This window comes from Suricata suricatta, chromosome 10 (genome assembly GCF_006229205.1).
Source record: "Suricata suricatta isolate VVHF042 chromosome 10, meerkat_22Aug2017_6uvM2_HiC, whole genome shotgun sequence".
In the NCBI taxonomy this organism is placed as follows: Eukaryota; Metazoa; Chordata; class Mammalia; order Carnivora; family Herpestidae; genus Suricata; species Suricata suricatta.
Window position 1 is genome coordinate 71,470,788 of NC_043709.1, and position 26,643 is coordinate 71,497,430.

The 26,643-nt window shown below is 34.5% G+C and overlaps 1 protein-coding gene across 2 annotated transcripts in view; it reads right to left on the reverse strand.

The window, feature by feature from the left end:
* CNTN1 (contactin 1) overlaps positions 1-26,643 on the reverse strand; it is a 351,259-nt gene that overhangs the window by 34,325 nt on the left and 290,291 nt on the right. For both annotated transcript variants that reach the window (XM_029953985.1, XM_029953984.1), the window contains exons 19-24: positions 20,153-20,223; positions 17,419-17,653; positions 14,597-14,700; positions 6,342-6,528; positions 3,837-3,949; positions 2,816-2,972 (exon numbers count right to left, since the gene is read on the reverse strand). In XM_029953985.1, the coding sequence (XP_029809845.1) occupies positions 2,816-2,972; positions 3,837-3,949; positions 6,342-6,528; positions 14,597-14,700; positions 17,419-17,653; positions 20,153-20,223 (867 nt within the window). The remainder of the gene's footprint in view (positions 1-2,815; positions 2,973-3,836; positions 3,950-6,341; positions 6,529-14,596; positions 14,701-17,418; positions 17,654-20,152; positions 20,224-26,643) is intronic.

Consider the following 26,643-nt stretch of genomic DNA (forward strand, 5'->3'; position numbering starts at 1 on the left):
CAAAATTTGAATTATAAAAATTTATTAATTAAATGAGAAGTTTAAAAGAAGGTAGTAAATTCCCAAAACTCATCACTTCCTAATTACTTTACTGATATATTTATCATATTTTTTAATGTTTATTTATTTTTGAGAGAGAGAGAGACAGACAGACAGAGCATGACCAAAGGAAGGGCAGAGAGAGACACACACACAGAATCTGAAGTAGGCTCCAGGCATTGAGCTGTCAGCACAGAGCCCAACATAGGGCTCAAACTCACTGACGTTGAGACAATGACCTGAGTTGAAGTCAGACGCTGAACCGACTTAGTCACCCAGGCGCCCCTGTTCTGGCATTTAAATTTTTTTTCAGTTTATTTATTTTGAGAGAGAAAGGGAGAGAGAGAATCTGAAGCAGGCTCTGTGCTCTCAGCACAGAGTCTGATGTTCAAACCCATGAGCCAGTAGATCATGACCTGAACACAAATCGGGAGTCAGATGCTTAACTGAACCACCCAGATGCCCCTTTACTGCATTTTTAAAAAGTTTATTTATTAAATTGAGAAAGAGAGAAAAAGCTAGAGAAAGAGAGGTGGGACAGAGAGACAGGAGAGGGAGAGAATCCCAAGCAGTCTCCCTGCATTGTCAACATGGAGCTGGACACGGGCCTTGAACTCACAAACCAGGAGATCATGACCTGAGCCAAAATTAAGTTGATGCTTAACCAACTGACCTACGTGGGTGCCCTTATTTTACTGCATGTTAAGACCACAAATACTCTTGAGGTTATTCCTCTGCATCTGTGTGGTGGCAATACTGTCTGTCTATTTATAATGGTGTGTTACTCAGCATTTTATTTTAGCTCCACATTTAGTGATGTCATGTGGCAAGTTTGAAGTCAGACGGAAATATTTACACCATAGAAATTAGCAAACTATAAACCGAGGCTTCCCCTCACCCCAGGATGGTCTGTTGTTTAACATTTACCAGCACAGCACTAGTTATAACTATGCCTAGGTTATTGCTACTGCTGTGGCATCTCTAGCTACAAACTTCCGTAGTTTCAACCCTAGAAACTGGGCTCTGCTTCACATTAGAGATGATAAGTGAAGGGTAAGAAAATGAAGAAAGCGACAGTGGGCTATGGCAGGCTTCTTAACAAGGAAGGTTGGTTTTCAAATCAATTTACTAGATTTACTGGATTATTTTGCACTTTGCTACCCTAGATATAAAGTGCACATTTTCCTCTGATTTCCCTTGTGGATCAGCCTTGCTAAGTGTGAAACTTCTGAAACTACATGCTAGGAAAATTTGGAATTTAGGAAATGGTTTAAAAATAAAAAGATGTCATTTTCTCCTATCGTTTTAGTAATGACTAAAAGGAAAACTGATGTTGGGGCAGTGAAATATGAAATGAACTCATATGCAATGATAACTAAAAAATAAATATATTTTTTAATTTGGCAATATGAAAGTAAAGTACTTTATTGAATTATTTCAACTTAACCTTTTATAAAAATGTATTCAAAATTGTCTTATTTGTTAGAGTGAAAACCAAAATGCATAGATACATTTTATACATTTGTGTGCAAGAATATTATGTATAGGTTTAAGAGAAATTTGCAAAGTTTTTAATGATGTGGGGACTGTTCATGTAACATGATTCATAAAAGCATAAAAGTGCGATATAACATGATACATTCAGCAGAAGCAAAAACACAAAATTATTCACACACACACACACTGAACACTAATTGTACCTAATTTAGAGTGTTTGGAATATGACTATTTTTTCCTTTCAAATTTTGGTATTTTTCAAATTTTCTAAAGAGACATAATAATAATGTCTAAACTAAAAAAATTCAATGTAAATTAAATGTATGAGAAAACCCATTTAAACAATTTGTAAATAAGTCCAAACTTGCTTGAATAAGAAAATTCTAGAATGCTACTACTCATCAAATATATTCATGTACTTAGCAATAAATAATCATTTTTTTCTAAATCAGTGATCCCTGTCTTTAATTTAGCATCTTATAATATGTCAGAATCTCATAAAAGTCTCAAATTAACATCAATTTTAATTCATTATAATTAAACTATACCATACAGGGTGAGAAAAAAGTATCAAAATTTGAATAGTAGAGTTCTACAAATCCAAACAAGAGAGGAAGCACTGCCTCCAGTATTCCTTTTGGATTACTAAAATCTATGAGAAATAGAGTTTGCAGAAAAAGGACACATGCTGAGACACAGAGAGAAATGGTAAAGGAAGGAGCTACCACCTAGTGTCTTTCTATTTTATTACTATATTAATACATGTAGGACAAAGAAAAAAGAGTTAGAAGAGTATTAACAGTAGTCCAGTGAATTTCTTTTTGATATCAGAGAAGTTCAGATATTATTATCTAACGGTCTATTATTATATAACATTTTAATACATTGTGGTACTTCTTTTCATGGAAGTATAGATGACACACAATGTTACAGGTGTACTACATAGTGATGCAACAAGTCTAGATGTTGTGCTGCGCTCACCGTTAAGTGTGGCTACTATCTGTTACCACACAACGCTATTACCATGCCTGCACTATGTACTTGAATTATGCTTAGTCATTTAGATAGTAATCAAAAAGCATGTCGTGTGTTGCAAAGTTACTTTTGTTACTTATGAGGGAAGAAATACCAAGTTTCAGGACATCCTTGGCATTTCAAATTTACTTTGGAAACCAATGATATTGGTGTCCATACCAATCCTACCTTTACTCTTCAGAATCCATACGGTCTAGAAACATACAAGCACTTAATGGATATGTGCCTTAAGTGGCCGGCTTACCTGAAATTTTGACTTGAGACACTACTCCATCTCCACCATCACTGTGTGCACGAACCTCTACAACGTACTCTCCATCCCTGGGGATTGGAACTTCTATGGAGTGTTTATGAGTTGAATACAGCTTGCCATCATGCTGGCCATCGGGTCTATAGAGTACCTGGAAAGGTCCCAAAATATGGTAATTTAATAAAGCAGTAATAATGAGCCAATGCCAAAATGCTAAAACCATAATAAAATGCTTAGACTTCTATTAATAATAATCTAAAAACTAGGAAAATTTAATAATAGTAAAGGAAAAAAGAAAAGGAATAATAATTTTTAAAAACCTAGTATGTTTAATATTAGCTAGAAAATTCATGTTACTTTTAATTCATGAAAATTGATTTCACCTACTTTTTAGGGTAATCCAAGAGGAAATGCCTTAAGCATCTGACTTTTTTTTTAATAACCTAAAGTAAAAAGAGGGAATGTGTGTGTGTGTGTGTGTGTGTGTGTGTGTGTGTGTGTAATAGATATAAATTGAAAGGTCTTTCAACATCTTGTAGTCTTAAACAGTGCCTCAGAACTAAATATTTTCATATTATTCCCAAAATTTGGTATCCAATAAAAATGTGTGATGTAGAGAATATATGGAAATAATACTTTTGTTGTTGTTGTTCATTTACGGAACATAGCTCAATACATCTAAGTCCCCTGTGTGCCAGGCAACACGATCTTAATCATTGCCAAACAAAAATGGATTTTTTTCCTCCTCTTTAGGCACTAATTATTTGAACAACTCTATTCTTTAAAGCAGTTATTCTACCTATCTTGCTCACTTGACATAGAATTTTTGTAGAATTCACTGAAGATCTTTTCTCATTTCAAAATTTATCACAGTGCTATGTCATCTGATTCTGCTATACAGCAAGAATAAGAAAGGTGAATGGGTTTTGGTGAAAAAAACATCAGTCAGGTTCAGACATCACTCATTCTGTAAGAATAAAGCCTGTGTGGGAAAAATCCGGTAGCTTTTACATACCTTATATCCTGTCACCGTAGATTCATTTGATAGTGCGACCACATGATCCCAGGTGATTATGTAGCGTGAACCAGACCGTATGGAACTGATGATCCTTGGGGGCTGGCTCGGAGCTGTGGAAAGTAATAATATGCAAGTGACACCACCATATCCAATTTGAGTTCTGCAAACTACCTTGAGTCAGTGATGATAAGGATGTGACGACAACAGCTAATTTTGAGAAGTGCTTACTACATGCCAGGCACTGTGCTATGCACTTTATATCCTTGAGTTCATTTAACGTACCCATGACCCTGTGAAGCAGGCAACATAACTATCTTTTATTCTCTTCTTCTTATTATTTATTTGGGTTTCTTTCTCCACCAGTCTTTTGTAACTGCTATTTTTAAGGTCATCAATTATCTCTAGCTGGCCAAATAGTGTCACATTTTATTCTTTTCAGACTTAATATTTGTGTAGCATTCTACAGAGTTGACCTTCTAACCCCTTTCTGAATCTCATTCTTTTCTTAAATTCCTGATCTTTTTACGTCTGGTTGTCCTTCTATCTCTTAAGCTACTCTTTCTAATTAACCGTCCTGTGCTGCCTCCATGTCCTCTGCCTAATTTCTAGAAGTTGGCATGACCTACTTGATCTTGAGCACCCTTCGCTCCTTTTCCCTAAATCTTATAGCTGGGCCTAAGGCTTTAATAAGTCACAATTTTATCTCAGTTCTACTCTTTCTCTTGACCTCTAGACATATGTTGCCTCTATTTAAATGTCTACAAGACTTCTCATATGTAATCAAGGTGGAACACTTGCCATGTATTCCCATATCTGCATCTCTATGGGTCTTTCCCATCTTTAGCAAATTGAATCAATTTCTGAATCAAAAATGCAGTACTCAGTCTTTCATTCCAACCATCCCAACATCCAAATCAGTACCAATTGTCAACTCTTTCTGCAGAAAAATGTCTACTTCTCTTTACATCCATTATCACTTAGTTCTGGACACCATAATTTCTCCCCTTGACATCTGAAACCATCCCCTAAAGGCTCTTTTGTTTTTACACTTACTCTACCACTACTCATTGTCCATCGAGAAGCCAGAATGATTTTTTTTCATGAGTAAATTAAATATTCCTCTCTGCCTTAAAATCTCCCAAAAGCTCTTACGAGACTTAGAAAAGCTCTAATCCCTAGCATGACCTACAACTACAAGGCTCTTCATGTGTCAACCCCAGCACACTTCCTCCTTCTCGCCTCCAGCCTACATCTTGGCCCATCTGGCCTTCCTACACTTATGGCACACCAAACTATTCCCACCCTCAGGCTTTAGGCTAGCTGTTTTCTCTGCCTGAAATAGTCCCCTCCCTGCCAGTCATCACATAGTGGGTCCTTCTTAGTATTCATATTCTCATATATATGATTCCAATGGCATTTTCTCAAAGAAGCTTTTCATGACCACTTAATTGGAATTCATCTTCCATCCAAGGCCCTTTCCATTTTATTATCTGTTTACTCATTTTATTGCTCTGTCATCTGATATTATCATTCATATTGGTTTGGCAGGTTTTGTTTTTGTTTGCATGTCCTTACATTAGGTTACCAATCCTCTAAGAGGCTCTTGGTCTTCTGTATTCTCAATGGCTAGAACAGTGATAGGTACACAGTATACATCTTATGAATGAATACATGGAAAAATGAACAAAGGGATGGATGCCCCTCTTCCAAATTATAAAACTGAGGTTTAAAGGTGGGAGGTAATTTGCCTATTAGAACACATTTAGTAAGTGGCAAATACATATGTGAGGCCCATGTCTGATACCAAAGTCTGGTATCTTACCACCATGTTCAGTTATCTTTTCCCCAAGTGGATTTCATAAATTTCTAAACCCTATTAGTATTCATGACTTTAAATTTTTGCAAATCTCCCTAGAGTCTCAAATATAAATTCTCTTCTTCGCTATATTCAACTTGGGTTCAAGAAGGAGATAGCAAAGCCAGGGAGGTGAGAATGACTCGAAGATTTAAGCAGGATGGACTGTCATGTGTAAACAATGAGAACATATGGTCATAAGACATGAAACATAATGCTACAACATTTAACTCACATGTGCAATGATGGTTTGTATAAAAAAGAATAGAAAGTAACCAGAATTTTAATTTTCTCATACTATGTGCTATTTATGCAGTCCTATAAAAACAATGTTAAAAATGATAACAGAGAATACAAATTGGTTATCTAATGATACAAAGCTTACAAAGAGAGGCTCTGTAATATTATTTCTATAGTGGAACAGCAAATGTGTGAAGGCATTCTCCACATTTTTTCATCCCCTACAGTAATGAACAATGATTTTTGTTTGCTTGTTTGTTTTAAATCTTGGATGATTGTAAAGGATAACATTTTAAACTGAATGTGCTAAGACGGCTAGGTAGTAAATTTCTCTTAAATGTAACTTACATCATGACCAAATGGATTGGTAGTTTTTGGCGAGTCTAAATGCAAATGTTGAGACTCACGTGCTTTCTTGGTGAAGGTCTCAATCATGTCGCTGGGAGGTCCACACCCTGCGCTATTGCAGGCCCTGACTTCCACAAAGTACTGGGTGTCGGGCAGGAGGTTCTCTAGCCTGGCCGAGTACTCTTGGCTGGTGACTTGAACTCTGTGTGCAGCTGCTTCTTTGTCATGGGCAGCCCAATACCGAATCTGGAAGCATTCAAATTGAGGAAGACTTTGTCATGATTCAGTGGCGAAAATCCTTTTCACTTGGCTCTGACACCAGTTGACAGTGGCTGAGTGTCACACTCAAATGTTACTTAATGCTACTTACACTTCTATCAGTCTTAGAATATAGCAAGGCATATAATATAGATCTATTAAAGATGTCTAAGATATGAAAGGCTCACCTGATGGCCTGAAATAGTATCATTCTAACAAAAAAAAAAAAGAAAGAAAAGAGAGAGAGAAGAAACCCAAAACCTCTTCATATGATTTACCTTTAAAATATAAAACTGGTTTCTGTTTGAAAGTATTTCCATAATAATTTTTATCATTTATTTCCTTTTTATTTCTGTTTATACAATATCAAATTTGCCATGGGCCATTGATAAAACAGTTTGACAGGAATACAACTTTGCTTTATAAAAACAATTATTATATGAACATGCAAGTATCATAATTTTCTGCTAGCTCATTTTAGAAATATGTATGCAAAATTATTTCCTTTGAGCCTATATTGAGGCGAGATATCAAATATTATGCTTAATAGTTTAATTAGTTGAGGAACTTATTTATCTTGAAAATAAATTTATTTTTAAAAATGTTATCCATGTTATGATTAGAAATGATTATTTGTGGGGCATCTGGGTGGCTCAGTTGGTTAAGCGTCTGACTTCAGCTCAGGTCATGATTTTAGGGTTCATGAGTTCAAGTCTCACGTCAGGCTCTGCGCTGATAGCTCAGAGCTTGGAGCCAATTTCAGATTCTGTGTCTTCCTCTCTCTCTGTCCCTTTCCCACTAACACTCTGTCTCTCTCTCTCTCTCTCTTAAAAATAAACATTTTTTCTTAATGTATCAATGACACTTTCCTTGTTTCTTAAAGTTTAAGTAAAAATTGGGTATTATAGTTTCCATTCTTCTAATAAGACTATTTTATTGGTTAGAAATTTCTGTATCTAAGGTGTAAATAAAAAGGAGCAATTGCTTATAAAATGTAACGATATTTTATATGTTTTAGATTCCCTGGTTATAAAATAATGGAAATTTAATTTTACAATTAAGCAAAGTACCTAGACAATAGCATCTAATCTTTAAATAATCTTGAATGATTGATTTACATAAATCAAATGAAACCATTATAAAATGGAACTGGATGGCTTCAATTCCCTTGGTAACAAAGAAAGGTTTGTATGTAGAACGAGCACATTTCAGAACAAAGCCTAGTTACAAAATTGCTAATTGGTTTCCTTTGCAATGTTTTTATTTTGTTTACAAGTACTCATTTTTCTCATGTCAATACTATTCCTAATGGCTTTGATAGGATCTCTTTGGCATCTCTGTCATCTGACCAGAAGGATGGCCTCAGAACCAAGGAACTGCAATTGCACCAAATGTTTCCAGAGGCAGATCTCAGTTGGCGGACAAAAGACCTGCTAAGGAGAGGAGCCTCCTCAAGAAGATATGTTTCTGGATTTTGAAAGTGTTCGGGCAGCGAGCACATTCTCCGGGAAGAAGGACAATGGCCTACATTTTAGTGGGCATTTGACCCAGATAGAATATAAGGTCTCTTCTACTGCTTGACTAAAGAGAAATAAAATGAAAATTTATATTTTAATGAAATGCCAGTAACTCAAGTAGGATCATCCATATATGTTATCTTCATAATAAATCTAGAATGTTTTATAGTGGGGTGCCTGGGTGGCTCAGGTCATCACCTCACAGTTTGTGGGTTCAAGCCCCATGTTGGGCTCTGTACTGACACACAGGCTCTAGCTCAGAGCCTGGAGCCTGCTTCAGATTCTGTATCTCCCTCTCTCTCTGACCCTCCCCTGATCGCACTGTCTCTGTCTCTCAAAAAAAAAAATCACAGAATGTTCTATAGCAATCAAAATTGAAATACATAAGGTTGATGCATTTTTATATGTATGCTTATTGAATGAGATGTAGACTACATTTAAATATGTTCATTCAATTATAACTTTTCTATCATCTAATTTAAAGAAGAAAAGATTTTTAATGAGATTAATATCAGAAAGATCATTTCTAGAAGACAGACACTATGTAGTAAACTGAGGAATTAAAGTGATAAAATTTTTCTGAGCCATTTTGGCAATACAAAAGAACAAAGCCTTCCTTAAGTTATAATTTGTATCTATATCTAAACTGAAAGTTACTTTATTCATCTAATTTTAGCAGGGATCTATCTATGTGGTCAGTCTCCATTAAAGTTCACAATAGGGGTGCCTGGGTCGCTCAGTGAGTTAAATGTCCAAATTCAGCTCAGGTCATGATCTCATGGTTTGTGAGTTCAAGTCCTGCACTGGGCTCTGTGCAGACAGCTCAGAGCCTGGAGCCTGCTTCAGATTCTGTGTCTTCCTCTCTTTCTACTATTCTCTGCTTGTGCTCTGTCTGTCTCTCCCTTAAAAATAAGTAAACTTTAAAAAATATTATAATTTGCAATAAATTAAAGCAGCGACTTAGCTATGCCTTTGTAACTCGGGAGCAGAAAGAATTACTGAGTATGCCAAACAGTTTATGATTTCCTTATTTTAGAATATGACAGTTGTTTGAACTTTTCACACTATAGTTAACCTTTACAAATGAAAGCGTCTGAGACAAAATAATTTGATTTAATAATCTGTCTCTCCTTAAAGTGTATGTTTACATAACACTTACAATGTTTTCAAAGTATACTCATACAAATAGATAGAGATATGTAAGATATGGCATCATCCTTTTTCTCTCAACTAGCCACTGGCCATGTACTTCATTCCCAAACATATAATAAATTTGGGGTATTGCATTTTGATAGTCTCACTGAGTTTCTCAATGTGGTGAAGCACTGACATTAATTTGTGAGCAAATTGCTTAGAGTGAAGGATGCAACCTGTAGTCATGGAACAGAACAAATGTGTTGCTTTTGATTAATCACTAGAAAGATCAAAAGAGAACCTAGATGAATTAGCGGGAAGGAATTATCACCACTGGGAAATATATAGACACATACATTCATATAGCAGGTCTTGCATTTATGGATAGTAAACCACACATTCATCTTCATATGCCACGGTAACATATAATGTATTTATTTCTTTTTAATGCTGTGGCGTTATACAATTTTCACTCTTTATCTACATATTTCTATAATCCCTATAGCATCCTCTGTCTATCGTAATCCTATCATCGTGCTTATTAGGCAATTATGACTAATTAGATTCCCTCATGACTTGCCTTCCTCCACTTCTATTAAATCATAAGCTCCTTGAAGACAGGTATTTACTATTTATTTTTGATAGTATGGTCACTGGACTACATTTGATGTATGATATATTTCATTCACTGAACAAATAGCTATCAGGTACCCATTTTATCTCACTCACTGTGGGAGGTGCTAGGAATGCAGTGAACCTCGGCATACATGTTCTTTGCCATTATAGATCTTATTTAAAAAATACAGGAAGGAATCAAAGGTTTAAGTTCACATAAAATCACTAATATCTTTGAAAGAGAGATCTAAGTATATCATTTTGCCCCAAGAAAACTTATTCTTTACAAAAGTATTAGGAAACTAAAAAGAAAAAAGCCTTAGGAAAAGAATACTATACTTTCTATGAATTATACCAATAACACTTTTGTATAATGATTATACAGTTCTATCCCTTCTCAGAAAAATTTAAGAAATTCACAGGAAAAATGGCTCCTTTAACCTCATTTTCTCCAAAGAGGTTTAGGAAATGGAATGGATGTTACAAGTATGGAAGTGCCTGAAGATGGTTAGTACTTTTAAAATTAGGCTTGCTCCATTTTTATTATTTTCTACTTCACTAATTTAAAAAATATTTTTTAACACTTATGTATTTTTGAGAGAGATACAGAGACAGAGAGTGAGCTGGCAAGGGGCAGAAAGAGAGGGAGACACAGAATTTGAGGCAGGCTTCAGGCTCTGAGACATCAGTAAAGAGCCCCGATATGGGGCTCGAACTCATGAACCACAAGATCATGATCTGAGCTGAAGTCTGATGCTCAACCAACTGAGCCACCCAGGTGCCCCTTCAGTAAACATTTTTAAAAATTTATTTATTTATTTTGATTGAGAGAGAGAAAAAGCATGGAAGAGGCATAAAGATAGAAAGAGAGAGAGAGAGAGAGACAGAGAGACAGAGACAGAGAGAGACAGAGAGAGATTCCCAAGTGGACGTGGGTCTGTATCTCCCGAACGAGGAGATCATGACGCTCATGTCAGAGTCAGATGCTGAAATGACTGAGCCACTCAGGCTGGGTCCCTTCAGTAAACTTTTGTATCAGGTTTCTAAGTTCTGTCCTTTCAATTCTGAATATGCCGGAAAAAAAATCATAATCATGTGACAAGTAAAGATTCTTTCATAAAGGGTTTAATACAGTATTTAGGAAAACATGTAATATAATTATTTAAGTGAAAAATGAGGCTCTGACACAATAAATCTCAATCTCTAAAAGTATACATTAACTATATTATCCCAATCTTAGACTACATGGAATATTAGTATATTCTATGGGAAAGGAATAGCAATTATATAAATCATTCAAATCTGTATTCTTTCACCTTTTGGGAGCTATTTAAAATTCTTTTATTCTGGCCACTGGTGCAGGGACCAATCAATTCTATGGAGGCTTCACTTAAGTACTTGTTGTAAACATGACCAGGTAGCATGGATGCCTCCCCCACTCCCCCCCTTCATCCCAGGTAGGGCAATTCTGAACTATATTCTAAAGGTCCTCAAAGATCCCAAAAGATGGAGCACCGATTGCCCACAGGCTTTGCCAAAAAGATACAGCATCTTTGTATTTGACCTCCTCCTTTTCTTGTTCACCCTGTTTTTTTCTCATTGTTGCTCTCCAAGATCATATTAAAACAAACAGATAAACAACAGCAACAACAAAATACTACCTTCTCCCACACCTGTGTGTCCGACTTTGGTTTGGGGAGATCAAGATGGAGACAGATGTCTTCTTCCAAAATATTAGTTTATGTTCACTATAATCAATTAACCTTTAAAAATTGAGTAGATTACTCAAGATTGATAATCTTTTAAGATAACTACAAAACTGATTATCTGCATTCATCTCTGATTCAGTTGCTGAGAGTTTTTGCATTCATTATTACTGATAGGATATTTTGTTTGTTTTCATTAAGTTAATGGGTGTTGGGTGAAAAAACTAAGTCTTTTGTGGCTTCTGGGCAGGATTCAAAGCTCTAATACACTTTTCCTACACTGCAGGAAAACTTAGTAGCATTATGGGTAGGAGTGGAGAGCTCTTTAACCAGGCAAGAGAAAAAAAAAATGAATAGAACTTACACACTCATACTGAAATACATTTTAAAACCACAAGGGAAGAGATTATTTTTAAACTCAATTGCTCACAGTTCTCATTTGAAATATCAGGAAATTAACCTTGAGATGGGGTCAATCACATAGGACTTGGTTTTTCCAGCTTTTTATTTTATTAATGTGTTACTTTTTTTTCTCTGTTTCTTTATAACTTAGTCCCTGAGTCCATTTTAATAGGAAGTGCACTGGGCTATCAGTTTTCTCAGTCATCTATCTTGTTAAACCACTGGATTTTCCCATCATATTTTAAAGTAGAAACAATAACCACATTATAGTCAGTCAATCTCCCCTCACCCAATACAGGGGCACTTTCTTACAGAGGAATAAATGTTCCAGATATTCTATAACAGATTTTAAACTTTCATGCTTGTCTCTTTGATATTCAAAGTTTTGTGTCAAAGACTCAAAATGGTTTTAAGATAGAACGACTGGAAACAATAATTTTGTGATTTATGTCCAAAATTTTTAATTTACTTGGAGAGGCAAGACCTAGGTTTGAATTTGTTATGCCAATTATTATGTGGACAAATATTTCTAAGCATCAAATTCTTCATCTTTAAAACAGGGATAATAATAGTGCCTATTCCCTAGGATTATAGGGATTCAATACAATACACTTAGCTGGTTAGCATGATAAGGGCTCAATAAATGTTATCATTCTTATCATTAGTATTATCATCATCATCTTCATCACTGTCATCATCATTATCATTGTCTTCAAATGTCCAATGACATAGAACAGGGAAAGGCATTAAATGTTTTCATTTCATTCCACACAACAGTTCTATTTCTCACCTTCCCAGGTGAGAAAACAAGGCTCAGAAATTTCAGACAAATTTTGTACCAAATTCTTCAGTGACAGAGCTGAGGTATCAATGCACATCTTCTCAGTAGGAGAACTCACCCTTTTCTACTTAATATGAAGTTACAAGAAGTGAAATACATCTCTAAAACTAAATTCCTCAATGGTATACATTTTTCCTTCAAGTTATCATTTGAGAAAATATTATCTGCTATTTCTTTTGTGGACTATTTAATTGAAAATCCTTAACTGACGTTTACTTCCAATCAAAAAAAGTTTATATTCTGATTATTGTCTAAATTCATTGGCGCCAATGGCAAGACAACGTTTTAAACAAAGTAAAATATATATTTAGCATTCTGATTCCATGAGTGAGTTATATATTAAGTAATCCTTTTTTCACTTTTTTTATTACTTAAAAATGAATAACATGAAAGAAGAAAAAAGTCCTATGATCCAAGAGGACTTTCAAGCTCCAAATACTGATGTCCTCTCTCAAGGATCCTTGGACTTGTTTACCTAGGGGTTTGTGAATTTCTCTATTTTTTCCATTCCTTTTCTACTAACTGCAAATGTAATCACCAATTTAATAAGTTACGAACATTGTTTTTCTAGTTCACTCCTACCATTCCACTCTTTTCATCAGAGCCCTTGCAAAGATTATCTGAAGACCCTCTGAGACGTACCCAAATCATAACCTAAGTTGCCAAAGGAAAAAAAATGCCTTCTGATATTTTACATGTTTAAAACTATAAAACCTTGGGTTGGTTTTGTGTTCACATCCGAGAAACATGGCTTTGAGAAGGCCAGATTGCAACACATGATTTAATTATATGAGTAGCTCTATTCAGCCTGAATATCTGTTTAGTGTCTACCCTGTGCCCAGCACTGTTCTTGGCACTGAAAGAAAAACAGACAAATCCTATCCTCAAGGAGCTATATTCCAACAGATGAAGAAGGGAGGCGCACAAGTATTGAGAGGGCAAGCTGACTGTGTGGGCAGTTTGCTGCCTGTGGCTTCGGATGGGCATTCACTCCTACAGCAGGATGGAGTGTGTGGTTCTGAATCATCAAAGCTGAATTTTAGATACTGCTCTGACACTTAACTTGTGCTGAGGCAACTTGTTGAATCTCTGGCATCCATTTGCTCCTCTGCAAAGATAGGATGTTGCCAATTCCTTTTAATTTTTACTCTATGTGCTTAAACGTATGAGATGACGTCACATTTCCTGTACAATCAAGTCTAAATTTTGCAAGTATTGTAATAAAGACCCAGACTATCATTCTAGCTTCAGTTTTCCAGGTCTTCTTCCTTTCAACTAAGACAAATCCTTTCCCTCTCTATCTGGTGAATTCCTACTGGTCTTTTAAGACTCAACTCAAGTGAAATTTTCTTTGAGACATTTTGAATGTTGCCAATTTTCTACTTTCATAGGTAACATTATGAGACACATATTTGGTATACTTTAGTTATTTCCTTTATGGCAACTGTTAGAAGTAGAACTACTGAGACAATAGAATAAACATTTTAAGAATGCTTTTATAAATTACCAAAATGATTTCCAAAAATTAAAAATTTGGCACCACTTTATGAGGTTAACTCAAGAGAACTCATTTAACCGTGGGTGTTATTACCTCAGTTTTTATTTTGGCCAACTCTTTGTCAACACACAGGACCCTACATCTCTCCTTGATAAGCTAGTTAGGAAGCTCTGCCTTACTCTTAACAACTAGCTTATAAATGCCCAACATATTAGAGAGTACAGTATTACTTGCCACATAAATCAATGGCCACAGAACATTCAAAGATACAACTTTGTATATTTGAAAATGTATGCTAATAAACATAAATAAATGTACATATTATGATAAAAATTGAACTCACCTGATAGCTTTCCACTATTTTTTCTACAACATGATCCCAATGAACAGATATCTCAGAAGATGATAAGACTTTTACACCTACTTCTGTTGGGGCTTCACTGGGAGCTGAAATTTGATGAGAACATTACATTCTTATATAAGATGCTTATATTCTAATAGCACATTTGCTGTATGAATAGATTAAAATTACATTTTAGTATTTTCAAGGAGTTTTCATATTTCTAAAATAAAATAAGATCAATAACTTTATTAACTTTTCCTCTAGTTTTGCTAATATTACTTTATTTCATGGTCAGGAATGATATATGTACACACACAAAGTCATCTCCATGAATGTTAGTATAGACTCATATATGCAGACACACACTTTTAGAAAATATAAAAGCTTTCATAGATTTCTCCAATATCTATGAGCAAGAACTGTACTAATTCTTTCTTGTATTTCTCCCTACTAATCTGTGTAAGAAAGCCTGTGGATGCACATTAAATTCATTCATATCTATATCAACTCTGCATTATCAAAAATAGAGAATGTGGCATTTATTATTAAAAAGTTGTTCATTACAATTAATTTTCCATTTTCTAACACTTTCTATTTACACAAGCTAAAGATACGCAGAAATACTTCACTCTTTCTTTTTTAATGTTTAAGCTATTTTTTTTTTTCTTCAGATCCTTTGAAACAAGTTGTGACATCCACTGCTTCTTGTGCTCAGGAAAGCTTTTGTAAGTCTAATCTTCCAACTGGGCATCAAGTCAAGTATGTATCAAAAAGGTCTCTGTTCAGTGAAAAATAAAAAGTAATTTACATCCCTTACGAACAGTACACAAAGAAACCAAGGAAATCTTTAAACAAGAATGATCAATTTTTATTGTCTTTTATTCACAAACCATAATCCTCTTTTATGGTAAAAATGTCCTGCACATGAACAAGGTTGCTTTTCTAAATCAAGGTAAACGTGTAGCACTATGATTGATTTCTTAGCAGGAGAAGAAAAGACGGATGCTTATACAAGCTTCGGCACATGCAGGTTTTATGAGACTCATGAAACATTTAGGAAAGAAATATAATTAAGTGCAGATGGCCATGACTGCAGAGATGACAAGCATGGCCCTTTGCCTGATGACTTTAGCATCCAATAAAGCAGTAAAAAAATTGATATTGGGTGAGAAGATAACTTGTAAAATGCTTTTTACTTTCATTTCTTCTGTGGGAAGTACTCAGATTGTTCAAACTGGCAATATAGAGTCAAGTTACTTTTCTATGGAGTCAGAACAAATATAGAGACTGTAAGATTTATTACTCAGGTCTGAAAAGCTCTGACTTGATGATAAAGTTAAAAATTTTCCATTTTTTATTCTTTCTATGTATTTAGTTAACTAACTTAAGAAATAAGTTCATTATTTCTTATGTGTGTAAGCACCTGCATGCATCTATATTCATATATATAAGACTGCCTTTTATGTTTGTGTTGTAAGGAAAGATCATGGAATGATGGGAATACACATTAAATTTTTAACAAGTAGGAAAGCTAATAACGTTCTGACTGAAGAGCATATGTGAATTCTATCTGATAATTAAATGTGTATTTTGAAGTAGAAGTTATGCAAATTGGGCAAATGAATAGAGTGTTTTTCCTCTAAGAGATCAGAGGAATAGTTCCTGTAGTTTTAAGTCCTCACATTCTTTCATTTGTGCTTCTTGCATGTGTGTGAAGAGAACTTGGCCAAGGACAAATGTGTCAGGTCAGAAGGCAACGAAATCTCCATTTGCTTTTCTAGCCTTTAATTGTTTACATAGTGCTTTGAATATGGAGATAGAATAAGGAAGTCTTATCTCTCTTTAATAGGAAAACAATAAAAAGCATAGTAATGTAAATAGGAAATCACAGAAATCAATGTCATTATGTTGAATCCAAAACTATGTATTATTTAGCAAAGACATATAAAGTCTTTAGGAGCATACTCAGTTCAGTTAAAGTTTCTAGAAAAACACAGAGAGCCAGTGTCTATATACTTTCCCCCCTCAACAGTCCTCTAGACAAATTTTTCTTTTCCCAATACAAAACTTGACTGACTTTCTGGGGTACCTAGGTGGCTAGGGTTGGGTAAGCATCCAACTTTGGCCCAGGTCATGATCTCACAGTTTGTGAGTTCAAGCCCCATGTAGAACTCTGCTGACAACTCAGAGCCTGGAGCCTGCTTTGGATTCTGTTTCTCCCCTCTCTCTGCTCCTCACCTGCTCACATTCTGTCTCTGTCTCTCTCTCAAAAATAAACAAACATTAAAAGAAAATTCAACTGACTTTATGATTCATTCTTCATAGAATTATACCTAGATTCCTGTTAATAAAATTTCAGCACTCTATTGAAATGACAAAGAAATACATAAAGGATATAATTATACAATTTGGGGATTAAAAAGGGGAAACTTTACCCCCAGAAAAGTATATGCTAAGGAATTTGTAAGTAGTAAGCATTGTGAATGCACAGATGTACTAAGGTACCAGCCAAGTATGGAGAATTTCTGACTTCATAATTAGAATCAAGAGGCCAAAAACGGGGGTCTAAAGCCAATTATTTTAGTGAAGATTTCCTAACTACTGTGGACATGATCTAAAGGACGAAAAAGATCTTGGGGGGTATTCTTGTCTTTAAATGGATGGAGTGACATTTTAGTTTGTATCAAAGTAATACTCATTTACTAAGTGCTTAGTACTATGGAAAGATCTTAGCAAGTAAGGCCTGAAAGACAGCCAACAGAATGCCTACAGGAGAATTAGGTTTCTCGTCCCTCATCATGTTAGTGAGGTCTTTTACCTACCGTCTTGTGCTGAATTAATGACTGCTGTGAGGCTGTAAGGTCCATCTCCCTTGTTGTTGAAGGCCTTAACTTTGACTTGAAATGCAGTCGAAGGGCGCATGGTCTCATCTTTATGGACATAGCGGCCAGTATCTGGATTAGTAACTGTGACTTTTTTCCATTCTTCCCCATCAAAAGGCTTAAATGCCACTATGTAACCAAAATTGTTGCCATAGTGGTATTCTCTTGACAAAGGCTAAATAGAAAATGATATATTAAATAGGTTTAAGCAATAGAGTTACTAGGGGAAAATCCAACACAAACAATAATAATAACAATATATCTTTGTAAAAATATACTTTAAAAAACATGTTGATAAGTTATAGTGATGCCTGAAAATGCCAGGGCAAAAACATGCCCAAACAAGTAATGACTTTACTTACCAAGTATTTTTTTCCTGGAATATCTTAGTGGGATTCCCACTCTGGGGCTTTTCACATTCAATTCCTTCTGCCTAGAATGCTCTCCCATATATCAGAAGCCCCCTCCCTCACTTTCTTGAGGTAAAAATGACCTACTACCTACTTCCCTGGCCATAGGATCTGCCATTTCAAGACTATTTCCATAATGCCACATACCTCCCGCCTCCTTGTTTTATTTTCTTCTCTGTAACACTACCATGAACCACACTATGTAAATTACTTATTTATCCACTTCATTGTCTTTCTCAACTACTAAAATGTAAGTTTCATGAGGCAGAGTTTCCGTGAGTTTCATTTACTTTCATCCCTAGAACCTAGAACAAAGCCTCAAGAAATATTTAAGAGAGTTGTGTAAGACTCTAGAATATCTGTCTTGTTATCAAACAGTAGACACTGGTCAGAGGAAAAAAGAGAGAAGAGAAAGGAAGGGATATTATTGCCTTCATCTGGAGGAGGCTGGCTGTGGGCCCCTGTCAGACACAGCACTGAAGAATGGGCTCTGTTTGACATGGTTTCCTGAGTTTCTTATCATTACACATGTCACCTGCCCAACAAGGAAGTTCATGTCATCCTTCACAAGTCATTATTTATAAATATTTATATTATACTATAATATTATATATTTATGTTATAAATAATTTATAAATAATAAGCTAGTTCTAGTAAATACTCATCACTTAAACTCTTTCAGTCAATAAGAGAAATATGCATATCATGTATTTGTTTTTTTCACCAGAAAAATTAAAAATTATCTTGAGGAAGAACCATGAAGTAAATATACCACAGTTGCTTGAATATACTTAAATTAAACAGGATGGTATAGAAACATACATCCTGAAGCATAATCCCAAGGATGAACATGTGATTTTTAAAAATTATTAGATAATTTATAACCTAGTGTTTCATAGTAGTTTGTGCATTTTTCTTATTGATCATTATCTACTTGGTTTTTGCAATTTAGAGTATACCAGAATCAGCTTGAGTTTTCAATACCCAATCAAACTGGAAAAAAAATTCAAAAATGAAAAAAAAACCTAGGGGAAAAAAAATTAATGATTCTCAGGCCATATCCTCAGAGACTTGATTTTAAATCTTTAGAATAGGATTTCTAATTATAAATTTTTGATGACTTCCCATCTTGTCCTGAAACAGATACCACCTAATTTTTTTAAAAGAGTAAAATATTCTAATTTCCCTAATATCTGCACTTTGTGCTCTTTCTTTCTTCCTTTCGCCCTATTTCACTGGTTACAGACTATTATAACATCAAGAGGGGGTATATTTGCTCTGTGTCCAAACTTGGAAAACAGTCTCTCACCATTGGGCATTATATTAGCTATACAATTCCCATAAACACCCTTTATCAGGTATAGGAAATTCTTTCTATTTCTAGTTTACTTTGAATTTTTTAAAATTATAAATAAGTTTTTAATTTGTCAAGTGCTTTTTATGCTTCTATTGAGAAGATCCTATGGTTTCATTCCTTTATTCTGCCAATATGATAAGGAATAGCTTGATTTGTGAAACCAACTTTGCATTGCTGAGATAAACTCTACTTTGCCATAGAGTATCATTCGTTTAGTATTTTGATGCGTTTAATCTGCCAACATTTTGTTAAGTCTTGCATCTATGGTTATAAAGGGTATTTCTTTGTTATTCTCATTTAAAAATAAAATTAATATTTTATTTAAATTAAAATATGTTGTGAACAATTTATTTGTGTCACCAAAAATAACAGCAATAACTTTTATATTGTTACTATATAAACCACAAATTCCTATTTCTCTCCAGGTAATTCTTACAAATCAAGAAAGGTGATAGATACGGTCATGCAAAGAAAACAAATAGATAGCCAGTATCCTTGGCCTCTGATTCTATCTTGACTATGAATAAATGTGTTTAATGTACACTCACTAGAAAGCTTATGTCTGAGTTAAGGTATAAATCTGCAAGTGAATGTAGAAAACAACCATATGCAGAGAAACAGTGGACTGCTTTCATTCAAAATTCAATTTTCTCTTTACACTCACTTAATGGAGACAAAATCTGCATTAAAATCTCTGGTGAACTCAGTTTCTTCTACTTGTTGATAATTGCCCTAATTGCCAATTTGAATTTTTTAAATCATATTTAAACAAAACAAAAAAAAGAAACAAAAAAGTTTACTCTGGGCATTGTCTTTTATTTCACATTATTTTAGGAAACAAAATGGTTTTGAGATTAAGGGTAATTAAAAAAGCAGCCTGTAACACATGTAACTTATTCATACTCACCACCCATGTTATGGTCAGTTCTCTGTTGCTTCCACCTCCGCCCCCTACATCTGAAGGAGCCACATTAGGTGCTGAAACAAGCAAATAAATAAAACAATAAGAAATGAGGTTATGTAATTTTTTTCTGGCACTAGAGTTCTTATTCACTCCAAAACCATATTTTTTTCTTTCGCTAGGAAAGACAAGCTGCACACATGATCCCCTCAATTATAGTAATAATGCCTCACAGTAGTTGCAATATATATATAATATATATAATGTTTTTCTGCCAAGCTAAAAATTGATTCAGTGCCATAGGAAAGTATAGGATCCTTCAGCGGGAGTAGCAAAGCAAATTTGCCCTCTTCACACACACATCTTTTTTTTTTTCCTGTGTCCTTTCATTTAATATGATTTTAAAAGATTAGATCTACTTTGTTGGAAAAATGTTCCACAGCTCTTACTTTTGAAAACTATGACCTTCTCATAATTTACCGTTGTGTTAGTTTTATGCTTCAGTCTACAAATAATATTAAATAGCTCCTGTGCATTAACATTGGATAAAGTTTCCCCAACACATCTGGAAATATTCGAAACCTAATATTGTTTCTGGTACTTTCACTTCCAGTTCCGAAATACCTTCTAGAACCTTGCCCCATCAGGGACTCTGACTCTCCATACTTCTTTATTTTTATATCTTCCTTCAGTTTTAGTTGTTCTATGGGATTCTACCTTACAGTCTCTTCATCTTTAAGAATTATCTGTAATACTGCCTTCTTACCCTCCACACTATTAAACACTTTGTCACTGAAGTGCAAAGAAGAACTGATATATGGCTATGTTTTTTATTTCCCTCTATAATCACTTTTCAACGACCCATAATCTGTTTTCCATTTCTTTATATTACTGAAATCACTCTCTCAAAAATCACAGATCACAACTGCTTCAAGTTGCTAAGTTCAATGGCCCCTTCTTTGTTTTTCTCCATGTTATTTTTTCTCCCTATGCATCCTTCAGGTAGTTGCTGTATCTCATCAGATTTGTTTACTGTATCTTATTGTACACTGTATCGCATTGGATTTTCATCTAACTGGAGTTGTTCAGACAAATAAAGCATAGTTTGTCTTGCACTGGAGGAACTTAGAGACCAGCTACTCAACTACATGGATGAAGTCTGTGTTTTTACCCACAACTGTTGTGGCTCAGTCTGAGATATCATTCCCAGATCTGTTAACATTTTAAAGAAGGGTCCAACTTCAACTCAGGTCATGATCTCGCGGTTCATGGGTTAGAGCTGCAGGTCTGGGACTGTGCTGACAACTTAGAGCCTGGAGTCTGCTTTGGATTTTGTCTCCCTCGCTCTCTGCCCCTCCCCCACATTCCACCTCTCCCTCTCTCCCTCAAAAATGAATAAACATTAAAAAAAAAAACAGATGAAAGGTGAGTTATCCCTGGATTCCCCACATCCTTCCCATAGGAAACAGTCACACCTTCCTCAAAGTGCTCAAAGCAACATGTTAATTTACTAAGCTGTGAATCCCAATGAATAATTGTGACTCAGAGATGAATACTTCACAACTTTCCCTATATTAGCCATGTAAATTCTTTGCTGAGATATGTACATTAATTGCACAGAAACAAAACGTACAGTTTTCTTTATGTCTATAAACCATATGATGATTTCCATTTCTGATTAGGAATTAATATGAATTTGAGAGATTTTATTTTGCTATTCAACTGTCACCACATACGTGTTAGATATAAAAACTGAGTGCACACAGGTGTTAAAAGATAATTGTAGCACTTTAGATAATTCAGCATATACGGAAGGCTGAATATTAAAATAACTCTTAGAAACCTTTTAAACTGCATAACTCATGTTCTGGAAGTTAAAACTCTACATGTTACATGAAACAACATGTTACAATCAACGATTAGATCAAATTTTGTGCATTTAACTCTATGTACAAGTATTGTGGTTACAGGCAAATAATTTCAAAAATAGCTCTTAGAGTAATTTATTATACTTCAATTTGTTAAATCAAACATTGTCTTCATCAGATCAAGTATGTTTTTTGCCAAAACGCTTTACTGTAATCCTTTTCATTATAATCAAAATTAACCTCTTTATTTAGAACAGAGCTAAAAATGAAGTATGTTTACTATGTTAGATTGATTTTTTTCCATTTCATTATGTTTATCTCAAACTCTTTTAACATGCTTCAATAAATCAAGATTGACTTGCTCTTCAAAGATCATCCACTCAGCTCATGATGCTAAAACAAAAGGCAAAAACAAAGGTAACTGTACTTTCTAATACAGTGTTTTACATTGTGCGTGATTTATTGACTTAATGTCCATTTAGCTTTGAATGTTCTGCTGTAGTTTAGCAACTAAGGGGCATTTTTTCACAGGTGGAATTGACATATACCCTACATATCTGACAAGAATCTGAGCACCTTGAGGCCCCTGGGTGGCTCAGTTAGTTAAGTGTCTGACTCTTGATTTCGGCTCAGGTCATGATCTCACAGTTCGTGGGTTCAAGTCCCACATAGGGCTCTGTACTGACAGTGTGGAGACTGCTTCAGATTCTTTCTCTCCCTCCCTCTTTGTCCCTGCCCCTGCCCTGTTCACACTCTCTCTTTCTCTCAAAATAAATAAACTTAAAAAAAAAAAAGAGCACCTAGATACGGCATATTTGCATCCAGCCTTGCAAGAACAGAAGACTTGGGCAAATTATGATTCCCTTCAGGGTAGTAAATAAGTAACACAAGGCAGCTTGTTTAGCGTTAGCCTCCAGAGTAATTTAATAGTGAACAAAGTAAACTTTCTTTTAACAATAAATCATTAAAAAGACTTTAATAAAATATTTAGAAAAAAATAGAAAATTACTGAATTAATCATGTATAAACAATATTTATCATTTTACTGTGAAACATTAAAAATAAGCAGTTTTTAAATTTGTCCTTTTTCCATAAGTTCAGTCCAACAGTGATTTCCTAATGATATTTATAAGAGTGCTTCTCTATTTCAGTCACAGAACTTAAATTATTTAAAAAGAAAACTAAGCCAATGTCATAATTATTCTTTGAGTTTAGAAAAAGAAACGGATGCTGCCGGTTTTACTTTTAAATTTGAAAGCTTAGGCAATTTCATTAGAAGTACCAATTTGAGCTTTGGTATTTTATTTAACAGTGTATACATTGGTTTATGACAAATCCTAAATTGTAACAATCATAAGTACATGAAGACAGGCCCTTGATTCAAAATAAACTGTTGACTATTTAGTTCTTGTTAATTACCGCTTAACTTGTATAGTCATTTTTACAGAAATGAAGTTACCACGAATGTAACTTTCAAATTTAATTTGCATTAAAATCTCATTGTGATTTAAAACATAGTTTTTAGGAAGAGATTCAAATGGTTATAAATGTAATGCTCCAGAATGTGAAAATCAAAGGGATTAAAATTATGGGTTATGGTCTTACATCTGCTTTTATTCTACTTTTAAATATACATTCTTTCTGATTAGTTGTTAACAAAATCAAATGAACTGCATAATATTTGTATATTCAACTGAAAATAGCTATTTGTAACCCTTAATGTTCTCCTGTGCCAGCAGAACAGATTGCTAATGCATCTACCATGTTAAACTGATACTCTTCCCATGACACGTAAAAACAATATGAGGTCTGAGATAGTTCACAATAATATGAATGTCTTAAGGTCTTATTGAGCTGAAGTTGTAGGTTTATTTATTAATCTAGGCTTTTGTCTCAAACAGAAAAAATTTAAATAGGTGGAGCGGAATAAATTTGTTACCTGCTCAATAACATGATAATCTAAAAATAAATTATCTGATGAAATGCTGGATGGGCAAAAAAGAATGCTACAAACTGAAATAATCATAATGCATAGTAAAGTTATTATGAAGAACTCTAACCAATTATGCACGATTCATTTAAGCAAAACAATGAAGTCTAGTTTCTCTCAGTATATATATATATTTTAATTTTTTGAAATGTTATTTATTTTTGAGAGAGAGAGAGAGACAGTGTGAGCAGGGGAGGGTCAGAGAGAGAAGGAGTCACAGGATCTGAAGACAGGCTCCAGGCTCTGAGCTGTCAGCACAGAGCCTGACGCGGGGCTCGAACCCATGAACCGTGAGATCATGACTTGAGCCGAAGTCGGACGCTTAACCCAGGTGCCCCATCTCTCAGTATATTATAAACAAAAGTATGTAATGCACATGTGAACTATGTTTTCAACTAGAACAAATTATATCTGGTAACGGGTTCTTCTCAATCATACTGTGCAATTATCACTGTGGCTTTGATCACTGCTTCTCTTCTTTCATTCTCCTCCATTAACTACCAATTTCTAGAACCATCATTTTACCCTTCTTGTTCCTCCTTTTCTCTCCACAAATAATTTGTAGCACAAAAGATAGTAACATAAATATAATCTGATTCCAGTACTGAAGATATACTTTCTTTAATTTAGCCACAAGTGAATATGTATGACTGATTTTAATTCAATGTGTTAAATATCCCCAACTTGTGAAAGTTTGCTGAAGGAATGAAGCATCTCAGCTTCATAGAAGACTCATCTAGAACTCAAAAATGATTCTTACATACTGCATCTAACCGGATACTCATATCATCACTGTAAAGTAAGCATACAGAGAAGTAATATTATCCTATTTTTACAGGAAAGGTAAATGCCTCCCAAAAGAAGTTCCTTAATTAGCTGGGTCACATGCTTACATGTAGAGTAGCTTTAATGCAGGCCTCCGCATGGCGTAAAAATCTACACTTTTTGCCACTTTTAAAAAATAATTATCTCTTTTACTATCAATGATAGCAACTAAATTTAACAGTAACTTGCAGCTACAAAATATACTCTTAGCACCATTTCTCTCTACTATCAAACATAACTAAAAAATTTAAAAATAAAACTAAATAAAATGCAGAATGGCTTCATCGGACATGGAATTAATGTTCTATGTAAAGGATGAACATGCTGATTCTTGTATTAAATTTTTCTCTTTTTCTTATGAGGTTGATCTGGCATAAATAAATGCCAAAGCTGTCAAAACAAACCCAAACGCACCATTTTAGGATATCAACTCACCAACTGCACCTGCAGATCCATTAGCTACAAGAGTATGTCTTAATGACACATTACTTTGAAGGATGCTTTTGTTATCTCGTTCTTACAGTCAAAATTAAATGGGCTACAATGAATTACAAACACATCTTCTAATTCTTCATTTGGGACCATCCATTTTATAATGCACTTGTCTGAATCCAAAGAATATACCCAACCTTGCGCTGTGATCTTAACATTAAGTAATTGGCCAGATAAGGGCATGTGCTGCGTTAGATAATGTTGTGTCTTTCAATCAGCATAATGAGGTGCAGGGGCAACCTTTCCATCAAACAGGAACCGGCCTTTATCCCACATAACATATGCTGGCATCTCTTAGAGAGTTGTTATAATGGGACATGGCAAGACAAACATCCCCTTGTTTTAAAAAGTATTTTTATTTTTTTGTAAGAATGAACAATGTGAATGTCCAATTTTGTGCATATCAAATTTTTTAAAGGAGGAAAACAAGAGAAATAGTTAAAGATAAATTCTATTTTATTATATTAAATGTATACTCCTCTACTTATATTAAATATATATATTCCTCCAAGGGGATTAGAAATTACATGAAGTTATATGATTCTCTATATGCTTATAAAAAATGGAAATACAGTGCTACATGAGGTGATCTATTACAGAGCATACAGTATTTTCTTATAAGCATATTAAAGTGTAAAATGAGAAAAATAGCATAATAAATAAATTTTATTCAGCAGATATTATCCACTAGATAGTACTAACTACTTTTGTTATATGTGTTTAATCATAAAAATAATCTCAAAAAATAAATAATTTCCATGTAGAGATGAGAAAACAGAGAGGTTAAGTAATCTGCCTCTAATCAAAGGTCTGAAACAATGGCACTAAGATTCTACTGAAGGGTTAGTGCCCTGAGCTTTAATACTACATATACACTGCTTTCAGTGGAGGTCGAAAGGTCTTTCGAGTTACATATAAATATAAACTATTGGTAGTGAGTATATCAAAAGGATCCCAATGTTCTAAATATGATATTAAATATAAATCATTAGTGCAGATTCAAAAGTCAGACAAAATCTCTGAGACACTTTTTGTTTTTATTTCTTTTTTTATATTTTTATAAAATTTTTGAGAGAGAGACAGCATGAGCAAGGGAGGGTCAGAGAAAGAGGGAGACACAGAATCTGAAGCAGGCTCCAGGCTCTGAGCTAGTTGTCAGCACAGAGCCGGACGCGGGGCTCGAACCTATAAACTGTGAGATCATGACATGAGCTGAAGCCGGATGCTTAACCGACTGAGCCACCCAGGCGCCCCTTGTTTTTATTTCTAAAAACATATTTAATCATTTCTACTTTGAGATTTAAAAAAACTTAAAATAATTC